Source organism: Panthera tigris, chromosome D3, assembly GCF_018350195.1.
Source record: "Panthera tigris isolate Pti1 chromosome D3, P.tigris_Pti1_mat1.1, whole genome shotgun sequence".
NCBI lineage: Eukaryota > Metazoa > Chordata > Mammalia > Carnivora > Felidae > Panthera > Panthera tigris.
In genome coordinates, this window is record NC_056671.1 from 68,544,875 (window position 1) to 68,556,880 (window position 12,006).

Here is a 12,006-nt window from a genome sequence, read left to right on the forward strand (position 1 = left end):
CTCCTAAGAGAGTCATCAGTTATAAAGGGAAAAACAGTGACTTTTTCCAGGAGAAATCTGGTAGACACCACATTAACCAAATGATCAAGGAGAACCATCATCAGTAGTGAGACATGGTAACATCAGGTACCTCCTGATTCTATGCACTGAGAAGGACACAACATCACTTCTATGCGTAGGTTGGTAGAATATGTGTTAATTTCAATGTAATCATGAGAAAAATCCAAACTGAGGAACATTCTGCAAAACAACTGAGCAGCACTATCCATACTGTCAAGGTCATGAAAGGTAAGGGAAGACTGAGGAACGCTTACATACTGGAGGAGAGTAAGGAAACATGACAGCAAAATGCAAAGTGGGATCTGAATAGGACTGGGGAGCAGCATAAAGACACTAGGAGGAAAAAAATAGTAATATTCACATAAGGTCTGTAGTTCAGGTAATAGTATTATACTCATGTTAATTTTGTGGGGTTTTTTTAATTAAAAATTTTTTTTAAATGTTATTTTTGAGAGAGAGAGAGAGAGAGAGAGAGAGAGACAGAGGACGAGTGGGGGAGGGGCAGAGAGAGAGAGGGAGATGCAGAATCTGAAGCAGGCTCCAGGCTCTGAGCTGTCAGCACAGAGCCCAGTTCAGGGCTTCAACCCACGGAACATGGGATCATGACCTGAGCCAAAGTCAGACACTTAACCGACTGAACCATCTAGCGCTCCAATTTTCTGGTTTTGATATCGTACTTGAGTTATATGTGCTGTTAACATTAGGGGAACCTGGATGAAGGGCTTATATGAACTATACCTACTGTTTTTGCAACTTTTCTGGTAAGTCTAAAATTATTTTCAAAGAAAATGTAAAACAAAAAACAGCAAAGCAGCACTGATTCAACAATATTCTGCCATGCCATCCAAAACTGCTTTCTTCCCAATGCTGTGTATTCTCCTCCTCCTCTATATTTTCCCTCCCATTTACTGCTACCTAGAATAGCAAACATTTTACTTATTTATCTGGTTGTCCATTTCCCCCACCAAAAAATAAACTCTATGAAGGCAGCCATTTTTATCTGTTTTGTTCAAGGCTGTATCTGCCTACAGTCTAGTACGGTGCCTGACACATACACGGAGAAAGAGTTAAATGAATTAAAATTGTGAAGAGGAAGGTAGAATAAAAATACGAAAAGCAGGTCTGGAGATAAAAAAATGTTACTCCTGAACCTTTGAATTCCAACGAGTCCCTGTTTCCTCTTTAGAGCATGTAAAGTGGGAATTTCACTCATCTTCTCATCAGATTTATTGGGTAGCTACTATGTATAAGGCACTGAAGCACGCATCAAGGGGACACAGATGAGCAAGACACGACTCCTCAAGGAAGTTGGAGTCGAGTGGGAAAGAGAAAACATTTGAACAACTACGTACAGGGTGGAAGAGACCAGGAGTCTCAGCAAATGCTGCGGGCATTTAGAGGACGGAAGCATATGTAGGAGGAGAAGTAAAAGGAAAGGTTTCACAACAGTTCACAAACTCAGCAAGGCCTTAAAATGCTTAGGAGGGATAAGCAAAAAGCAAAGGGGTGAGGGGCCGGTGCACTGGGAAGACAGAACTGCGTAAGCAAATCTGAACGTGCAGGAAGGAAGACGCAGGAGGCACAGAGATCGTTCTGGTGGCTGGATCACTGCTCAGGGAAAGGGGAGTATGGAGAACAGCGGCTGGGGGCTAGACGCGTGCGGTGTCGGGTTCCTGTCCCAGGACTCCAGACTTTATCTGGCAGCAGCAGGGTGCTCACCTCTAAGTCATTTTCAAGAGGAGGAGGATGTTACTAGGGCACCACTCTACAGAAACTCTTCACGGAATTTTGGAAGATAGAAGTCCAGACCATTAACTGCAAATCTTTGGGATCATCCTTTGTAACTTAAAAACATTTTTTTTTTAAGTTTATTTATTTTGAGAGAGAGAGCAAGCAAGAGTATGAGCGGGGGAGGGGCAGAGGAGGATAGAGAGAGAGAGAGAGAGAGAGAGAGAGAGAGAGAGAGAATCCCAAGCAGGCTCCACGATGTCAGTGCAGAGCCCAACGCGGGGCTCCAACTCCTGAACCGTGAGATCGGGACCTGAGCCCAAATCAAGAGTTGGATGCTTAACCGACTGAGCCACCCAGGCACACCTGTAACTTTCAGCCATTTTTCTTATGTTATGGATTGAGTGCCCCTGCCATCCGGTACTCCCCTTATGCTTACCATCCAGACTTAGTTGTGAGTACTTCGCGACTTCCTGGAGCCATGTCTGGACCGCTGAACAACTTAAGTTGTCAGCAAACGTTTTCTTACGTTGAACTAACACCTGTCTTGGTTCAGTTTCTACCCGCTGTCCTAGGGCCGACAGTGAACTGCTCAGCTCTTCTACAGAATAATCCCGAAAGCATACGCACGCGTGTGTGCCCTTTTCCTCAAGTCTTCTCTTCTCCAGGTTACACATCCTCTATTCCTCACCTTACGTGGTTTACAGGTTCCCCACTGTAACTTCACCTGCGTCTGCATCCCACCTGGGTCACTAATGTGATACTCGGTCACATTGCTCCCATACCCCACAGTGCTCTTGGGAGCCCCTATTTCATGGTTGTTAAGTATCACTACATCCTCAGTCCCTGCATGGAATCTTGCCTCCTTACTCCCCCCTCCTTTTTAAAAAATGTTTATTTATTTTGGGGAGAGAAATAAATGTTTGTTTATTTTGGGGAGAGAGACTCAGCGCTAGTGGGAGAGGGGTAGAAAGAGAGGGAGACACAGAATCTGAAGCAGGCTCCAGGCTCGGAGCTGTCGGCATAGAGCCCGATGTGGAAAGGTTTGAACTCGTGAACCACAAGATCGTGACCTGAGCTGAAGTCGGACGCTTACCCGACTGAGCCACCCAGGTGCCCCCCTTACTTCTTCTTTAACTGAAACTCAGCTCTCTCCCCTTGGGACTCCGATTCCCCTGGAGCCTTTGGAAGTTAGAGGCTGCTCATTCTTTCACATTCCAGACTTCAGGGTCTGGAGGTGGGGCTGGTCCCCTCTTTGTTTTCATTACTGTCTCCTGGCTATTATTCCTCTACCCTTAAGCAGAAGGGTCTGCCCATAGGAGGCTGGTACCAGCTTCGTGTCGTCTGTGCACTGCCACCTACTGCCATTGACTGACTGCGGCATCTGGCTCACAGTCCTTCTCTCCACCCACGGCTCATCGTCCTGAGGGACTAGGAAGCTTATGCGAATGACCAGCCCATCCCTGGCTTCCAGTTCACTAACTGGCTCAACCGCACTGACTTCCATTCGCAGGCACAGCACTTCAGTCCCTCACTCATGGCCAGAGCCAGACCACGCTGTCACCAAGACGTGCTCCCCTTCTGCCGTCTTCATTTAGCCCCATTTCCACTACTTCCACTGCACCCCCTCTTTGATCTCATTCAAACCCCCCTCCAGATACCTCTGTGACCCTTTCCCTCCAGCCTCCTGACAGCTCCGCTTCTCTATTGACTTAGCCGAGACACCAAGGTCCACCATGTCCTGTAGGCAGCCACTCCCATCTTCATGGGTTTTCGTATCGGTTCACGTGGTGTAGTTCAGGTAAACTGGAAACAGCACGTGCGCACGCACACACACACGCACACACACACATACACGCGCACGCGCACCCTCGAAAAACAACAAACCTCCAAAGTCTTACTTTATGTAAGAATGGAAACGAGATGAATTCCTTACATTTAAAGAACTGTCAGGAAGAGAGTCAAGTCAAAGCTGGAGGGACCGGTGACCTGGAATCAGTTTCTATGTTATTGCCACATGGTGGTGCCATTTTAGCTGATAAACAGAAACCTCGCTGCTGTTTACTTTCGGTGGAACTTGTGCAAGTGGTTATGATGACTAATGCGCTATTATTTTACAAACTCTGTTGTTATAACTGAAAATATTTTCATATCCTACAACAACCTCTCTCGAGCATTCAGAAGCAGTGGTTCTGTGATAGTGTTAAAAACACAGCCCCCCAAACAGTAACTCTGGAACAGAAGTTGGTTGTGATAAAACGCTATGATGAAGGCGGCCAAACATCTACTATGATGCCCCGTGTTGTTAATTTAGGAACGAGCGCTCTAGAAAAATTAGAGGTAATGAGGCAAACCCTGAAAAGAAGCATTAAAGCTAAAATGTGTTACAATGCTGTACGTTCACAAAATACTCCCTTTATATCCTTTTTCTTTTTTTTAAGGAGAAAATTAGTCTTAGGGTATGAGTTTCACATCATGAGATCACTTTGGAAACACGCCGAACACGCAAACGTTAAGTGCCTTCGTAAGATACCCTATTTCCCCTACCTCTTCCAAGAGACGCTTCTCTTTCCAGAGCTATGTGCAGGCAGACAGTGAATGGCGTGGGGATTCCGAGCGTGGACCTCGGAGCCACACTGCGTGGTATGAACCTCCCAGTTCCACAGTGTTCTGGCTGCATGGTTTTGGGTAAGTCGTGTAACCTCTCTGTGCCTCAGTTTCTCCATCTGAAAAGTTCGGGCGAAACACCACCCACCTCCAAGGGTTCTGAGGATCGAAGCAGTTAACGGCACGAGACACTCAGAACGCCACAGGGCACTGAGTGAACACTATGTGTGGCCCAGTGCTGAGTCCCCACCACCAGCAGTGCCTTCCCTTCAACCCTTGACACTTGTAAGACTGAATCATTTCACTGGGTTAAAAAAGTAAGGGGCTTCTTTATTCACAGTGCATGGCACGGTATGAAGGTGTTAGTCCTTCTTTGGCGGTTTTCTTTTAAAAACCCGTTGGAATCCCTCTACGTCACAGTTCTGCGTACGAGCATGGAGTAGAGAAGGCAGTAAAGAGCCTTTTCCAGCCAAGTGCTGGCAAGTGGTAGGACTCTGAGTAGGGCCTTCCCAGACACTAGTGTTTACACCGAGTGATACGAAAGTGCACGTGTCCTTGGGCAGTCTTACCTTCAGCCTGTCTTTGGGCAGCGCGACGGCCCCCTGCTTGATGATTTCCAGGACCCGTTCCACGGAGAGCTCAGCTCCCGCTTGCAGCAACCTTGAGCTGAAGAAGGTGATCACCTGGAAGGCAAAGTGTTATTTCTTAAGCAAGGAGATGCACAGGCTGCCTTCCTCACGTGGTAGGTCCATTTCCTAAAGGCGACCCAGCCTTACGCCTCTACTTCTCCTGCACACGGTCCTCTCTGAAAGCGTTTGATGGCTGAGTCAGAGCCAGCGTCTGAATATTCCGGGCTGATGACCCATGCTGGGGCTTACGCAAGCCTCCGGAGTTCTGCTCTTTCAGTGTGCAGCCTCACCTTGCATTTATTTATATTTCATTTAGAGGGTGGCACCCATCAGAAGGTGGGGAGAGAGAGCTAAAGCTTAAAATCTGTCAATTTTGAGGCTTAATGACCGGGAACTCTCAAAAAAAAAAAAAAAAAAAAAAAGCCCGATGAGAAAGCAATCCGAAGATAACAGCTAAAATGACGTATGGGGGATCATTTATTAACGGAATGTAATCACCATACTCTTATCCCTGATCAACAAGGCTAATCAACAGCAAGCTAGAACTGTTTTTGTTTCGTGTGACAGCACAGTTGGAACTATGCAGTAAGATGCTAATAACAGAGGTGCTCTGAAAATAACACTGTCTTTTAAATATTGGTCACTAAAGGGGCTCAGTTAAGTGTCCGACTTGGGCTCAGGTCGGGATGTCCACTCTATGAGTTCAAGCCCCGTGTCTGGCTCTGTGCTGACAGCTCAGAGCCTGGAGCCTGCTTCGGATTCTGTGTTTCCTTCTCTCTCTCTCTCTCTCTCTCTCTGACCCTCCCCAACTCGTGCTCTGTCTCTCTGTCTCTCAATAATAAATAAATGTTAAAAAAAAAAAACACACCTTAATATTGGTCACTAAAAACTAAAAGAATGCCAGTATTTTTTTAGGAAATCATTTTAAGATCAAGATGTTAATAAATTAAGAAGATTATAGGCCATTTTTTTATTCAAGAGAATAGCCTAAGTATTTACAGTCAGACACGTAAAAATATAAAAATTTGCTAGAAAATTGAGTATCTCCATTTATAGGCTATTTTATATGTGAAAGAGAAAAGCTAGTTTAAAACGTTACCTAACTACAGACACAAAACACCTTTTTATACTCATTAAAATATGATCCTTAGAATGAATCTGGATGATTAACTGTCCTGGATCTTACGTGTCACAGAGGCTTCACATTATCAACAGCAAATACGGTATCGGTCACAGTAAGAGCACTGCTTATCACAGTAAATACAAACCCGTAATGCAAACACCCTGCTTGGCAATTTTTGTGCAACCGTCTCTTGCGAGATGAGAAGGGTTCGTTAGTGTTTTCACCCTGTGATTCAGCATCTGCTCCAGGTTGAGGGGGACCTCGGCTCTGCCATTTCCTTTGTGTCACGTGTACTTCTATTGGACCGCCTTTGATTTATGGCTCCTTTGCAGGACTCTTCCCAATACTCCATCTTAGAGGCTTTACTTGGTTAAACTCAGATTTATAACCATGAATACCATACATCACCAGGAACTATAGGTGAATGAAAGGTGAGAGTGCCCACCATGCCCTCCAAGCCGAGACCGCCCCTCTCCTCCCCGGGAGACCCGGCGTCTTGCAGCCGACACGGAGAGCCTGGCGGGCGGTCCGTGCAATGCTATGAGTTGGGAAAACTCAATCTCTTTTTTTTAGGTGAAAAGAAAGCTCTGATACAGTCCTCCCACGCTGCTATGGACGGTGGGTACCCGTCCACTTTGGAGACTGCCGACGGGGAGACCAAAACGCACAGAATCAAAGCAAAGCAGACTGTGCGCTGCTCAAATACACATACCACAGCCCACAAGGGAGAGTATGGGCGTGCCACATGGTCACAGAGGGAAGGAACGCAACGGTGATCCACTCTTGTTCACCCTGTACCATGTGCGGACTTGCCTCCGGGCCTCAAGGAACTGCCGTTCTCAACCAGGAGAGCTGCGGGGTAGGAAGGAGACTCAGTTTCTAACTAAATTCCCTTTTTCAAACTGGCTCCCATTCATCTGTTTTAAGCTGATATTCTCTTGTCGCATTCAAACTCACGCTACTTAAAAAATGATAAACCTACCACTTCCAGAAGGGAAGTATAAGTTATGTATCAAAAATGAAGGGAACGGACATCTACTGCATGTTTACTATGGACCATGTGCTCTACTGTTAATTCTCACAACAATCCAGGGAGCTGATAAAGCTCTGTCCTACGGATGACTCAACAGGGTTAGAGAGAGAGAGGCTTGTCCCAAGTTAGCCGGTCAGTGTCCGGAGGGAGACCAGTACTTGGATGTTCCTTACTTTATCATGTTGTCTCCAGCAGTTCTTACTAACAAAAGCCTTACTTTTCTTAATGGAAAATATCTGAGGTGAAAGGTGTAATTTGTTTCATCCCCAGTTTCATTTGGAGTCAGGCTGCCACAGCAGCCAAGAATGTGAAACAATTTACTCAAAGGTATAGACTTGGGGGCGCCCGGGTGGCTCAGTGGGTTGAGTATCTGAGTCTTGATTTTGGCTCAGGTCATGATCTTACGGTTCGGGGGTTCAAGCCCCGCATTAGGCTCTGTGCTTACAGCACAGATCCTGCTTGGGATTCTCTCTCTCTCTCTCTCTCTCTCTCTCTCATTCAAAACAAATAAACTTAAAAAAAAAAAAAAAAGATATACGCTTGTATTTCCTACCACTGCGTTAGAATTTTGCAGACAACAGTAAATTTAGTGATGATGATTTTAACAGTTAGGTGGCTTTTATCAACTTTCAGAGCAACCATTAAAACTGTTAAAAAATGATCAACTATTTCCCCTCTGATAATGTCTGCAGAAGATAAAATATTTAAGGTGAAAATGGGAATGAATGATATGTCAGTGCAACTCAAAGGCAACTTTTCAAAGGGAGGGATTTTTCCCTGGGCGTGTACAGTTTTCCTCCGCCCACCACGTTTGGCTACAATTCCTGAAATCTAAGTACAGCATGTTACCTTCAATTATGTTATTAGTTGTGAACAGTAATTATCCAAGGTCATGTTCTGATTAATCGGCTGCACCCTTTGAGTAACGTCACAATCACATTTAACCACTTATTATGAAACCAGTGAGTGATCACTAGAACACAGATTTATAGAAATGAGAAGCTCTGGTGGGGTAGATGGGGGTAAAAAAGAAGTATGTATTAGAGAGGCATTCTTGCTTGCTAAATGGCCATTCTTCCAAGAGTTAAAAGTAGAGAGCTAAGCCTTTTTTTTCTTTTTCTTAAGACAATAATAAACACATTTTGAAAAGTAAAATACATGTATTTCCCCACTGATTCTCAGTTTTTCCTCAAGTTTTTGTGCTTTAATCAATACATGTGTTAACAGCCTAGTCAGTGGGAGAGATCTCCAGAGGATTTACAAAGAAAATAGATGATATTTTCAAGAAAGACGCGATGTAACTGGAGGACAAGATGAAGACTGAACATGTGTCATTACATAGATTAGACCTCGTGGTAATGTGGGCTGTGAAGTGCTCAGAGTCAGAAGATGTAGTTTGGGTCCTGCCTCGGATACTTACCAGCTACCGGACTTGTAAGATACTCAGCTTCCTCTCTGTGCAGCATCACGCAGTAGCTTAGAGCACCTACCAGGTGTCAGATGCTTGGGCTTAATTCTTAGCTCTGCTTGTAAATGTAGACAGGTTATTTAACTTCTCTATGCCTCAGTTTCCTGATCTATAAATGAGGAAAAACACAGTGCTTGCCTCATGGGGGTGTTGTTAAAATGAAAGAGGTTAATACCTTCAAAGTGCAAAGAGCAACGCCTGGCACATGGTAAGTGCTCATGAAGTGTCAGTTTCCGTCATTATTATTAAGTGTATCTGAGTATCTCCATTTATAAAGTGACAACGGTGCCCTACCTACCATGTAGGAAACAACTGCAATACATGTGAAACTTACGGATCAACCAAACCAGACAGGAGTAGCGAGCGCAATCTACTGAAAATTCCAGGAAAGCCTGCTGTTTAAAGTCCAACGTGATCATCTTAATACGTTACTGAGGGTCAATTTAAAACTCTTCTATTTTTACTTGATGAATTTATGCATGACCTTTCTCTTTCAAAGAAATTTACATTTCATTATTTTCAGAAAATGTAAACAGTACAACGCTGAGAAAGTTTTACTGCGTTTTTTTTAAATCATGAAAGAATGCTGAATTTTGACAAATTTTTTTTTTTTTGCATGTATTGAGATGACTGGTTTCTCTTCCTTAGTCTGCTAATGTGAATTACATTGGCCTTGAACTCCTGGGTTACATGATAATTGAGCATGCTGCATTATTCTTTTGATACATTGCTAGATTCAATTTGCTAATATTTTGAGGATTTTTATGTCTGTGTCTATGAGTGATACTGACTTGTACTTTTCTTTTCTTGTAAGATCTTTGTCTAGTAGTGGCATTAGGGTAATAATGTCCTTAATAAAATGAGTTGGGAAGTATCCTCTCCTTGTATTATCTGGAGGAGTTTGTACTGAGATAGTAATAGTTCTTTCTTAAAAGTTTGGCAGAATTAATTCAAGGTGAAGCCTTCTAGGCCTGGAGTTTTCTTTGTTGGTAAATTTTTAAGTATTAATTCAGTATCTATAAAGATACAGAACTATTCAGATGATCTATGTCTTCATGAGTGAGCTTTGAAAGTTTGGGCCTTTCAAGGAATTTGTCCATTTCATCTAAGTCATCAAATTTACTGGCAGAGATTTCTTACGGTATCACCAATTTTCTTTTCTTTCTTTTTCAACTGCACTGATTTTTTTGTTCTCATCTTTATTATTTCCTTTTTCTTGTTTTGGGTTTAATTTACTCTTTTTAACTTCTTAATGTGTAATCTTATAATTTATTCAAGACCTTTCTTCTTTTCTAATAGAAGTATTTAATACCATAAATTTCCCTTTAGCTGTATCCCACAAATTCTGATATTACATTTTCATTTTTGCTAACTCTAAAATAGGTTCTTTTATGGATCCAAAAATCCTCAACAAGATACTAGCCAACCGGATCCAACAATACATTAAAAGAATTATTCGCCACGACCAAGTGGGATTTATACCTGGGATACAGGGCTGTTCAATATCCACAAAACAATTAACATGACTCATCACATCAGTAAAAGAAAGGACAAGAACCACATGATCCCCTCAACAGGAGAGAAAGCATTTGACAAAATATAGCACCCTTTCTTGATAAAAACCCTCAAGCAAGTAGGGATAAAACGATCATACCTCAAGATCATAAAAGCCATATAAGAAAGACCCAACGCTAACATCATCCTCAATGGGGAAAAACTGAAAGCTTTCCCCCTAAGGTCAGGAACGCAACAGGGATGTCCACTCTCGCCACTGTTATTCAACACAATGTTGGAAGTCCTAGCCTCAGCAATCAAACAACACAAAGGAATAAAACGCATCCAAATAGGCCAGGAGGAAGTCAAACTTTCACTCTTCCCAGATGACACGATACTTTATATGGAAAACCCAAAAGATTCCACCAAAAAACTGCTAGAACTAATCCACGAATTCAGCAAAGTCGCAGGATATAAAACCAATGCACAGAAATTTGTTACATTTCTATACATCAGTAATGAAGCAGCAGAAAGAGAAATCAAGGAATTGATCCCATTGATAACTGTACCAAAAACCATAAAATACTTAAGAATAAACCTAACCAAAGAGATGAAAAATCTCTACATTGAAAACTATAGAAAGCTTATGAAAGAAATTGAAGACACAAAAAAATGGAAAAAGATTCCATGCTCCTGGATAGGAAGAACAAATATTGTTAAAATGTCGATACTACCCAAAGCAATCTACATATTCAATGCAATCCCTATCAAAATAACACCAGCATTCTTCACAGAGCTAGAACAAACAATCCTAAAATTTGTATGGAACCAGAAAAGTCCCCGAATAGCCAAAGTAATCTTGAAAAGAAAACTGAAGCTGGAGGTATCACAATCCTGGACTTCAAGAAATATCAAAAAGCTGTAATCATCAAGATAGTATGGTCCTGGCACAAGAACAGACATTCATATCAATAGAACAGACTAGAGAACTCAGAAATGGACCTACAAACGTATGGCCAACTAATCTTTGACAAAGCAGGAAAGAATATCCAATGGAATAAAGACAGTCTCTTCAGCAAATGGTGCTGGGAAAACTGGACAGCGACATGCAGAAAAATGAACCTGGACCACTTTCTTACACCATACACAAAAATGAACTCAAAATGGATGAAAGACCTAAGACAGGAAGCCATCAAAATCCTCGAGGAGAAAGCAGGCAAAAACCTCTTTGACCTTGGCCACAGCAACTTCTTACTCAACATGTCTCCGGAGACAAGTGAAACAAAAGCAAAAATGAACTACTGGGACCTCCTCAAAATAAAAAGCTCTGCACAGCAATCAGCAAAACTAAAGGGCAACCGACGGAATGGGAGAAGATATTTGCAAATGACATATCAGGTAAAGGGTTAGTATCCAAAATCTATAAAGAACTTACCAAACTCAACACCCCAAAACCAAATAATCCAGTGAAGAAATGGGCAAAAGACATGAATAGACACTTCTCCAAAGAAGACATCCAGATGGCCAGTCGACACATGAAAAAATGCTCAACATCACTCATCATCAGGGAAATACAAATCAAAACAATGAGATACCACCTCACACCCGTCAGAATGGCTAACATGAACAACTCAGGCAACGACAGATGTTGGCGAGGATGCGGAGAAAGAGGAACCCTTTTGCACTGCTGGTAGGAATGCAAACTGGTGCAGCCACTCTGGAAAATAGTCTGGAGTTTCCTCAAAAAATTAAAAATAGAACTACCCTACGACCCAGCAATTGCACTACTAGGCATTTATCCAAGGGATACAGGTGTGCTGTTTCGGAGGGGCACATGCACCCCAATGTTTATAGCAGTGCTATT

At 42.9% G+C, this 12,006-nt stretch overlaps 1 protein-coding gene across 7 annotated transcripts in view; it reads right to left on the reverse strand.

Annotated features, from left to right (window-relative positions):
- The window catches only part of DYM (dymeclin), a 350,029-nt gene that overhangs the window by 45,054 nt on the left and 292,969 nt on the right, over positions 1-12,006 (reverse strand). For all 7 annotated transcript variants that reach the window (XM_042962563.1, XM_042962565.1, XM_042962564.1 and 4 more), the window contains one exon: positions 4,965-5,078. In XM_042962563.1, coding sequence (XP_042818497.1) covers positions 4,965-5,078 — 114 coding nt within the window. The remainder of the gene's footprint in view (positions 1-4,964; positions 5,079-12,006) is intronic.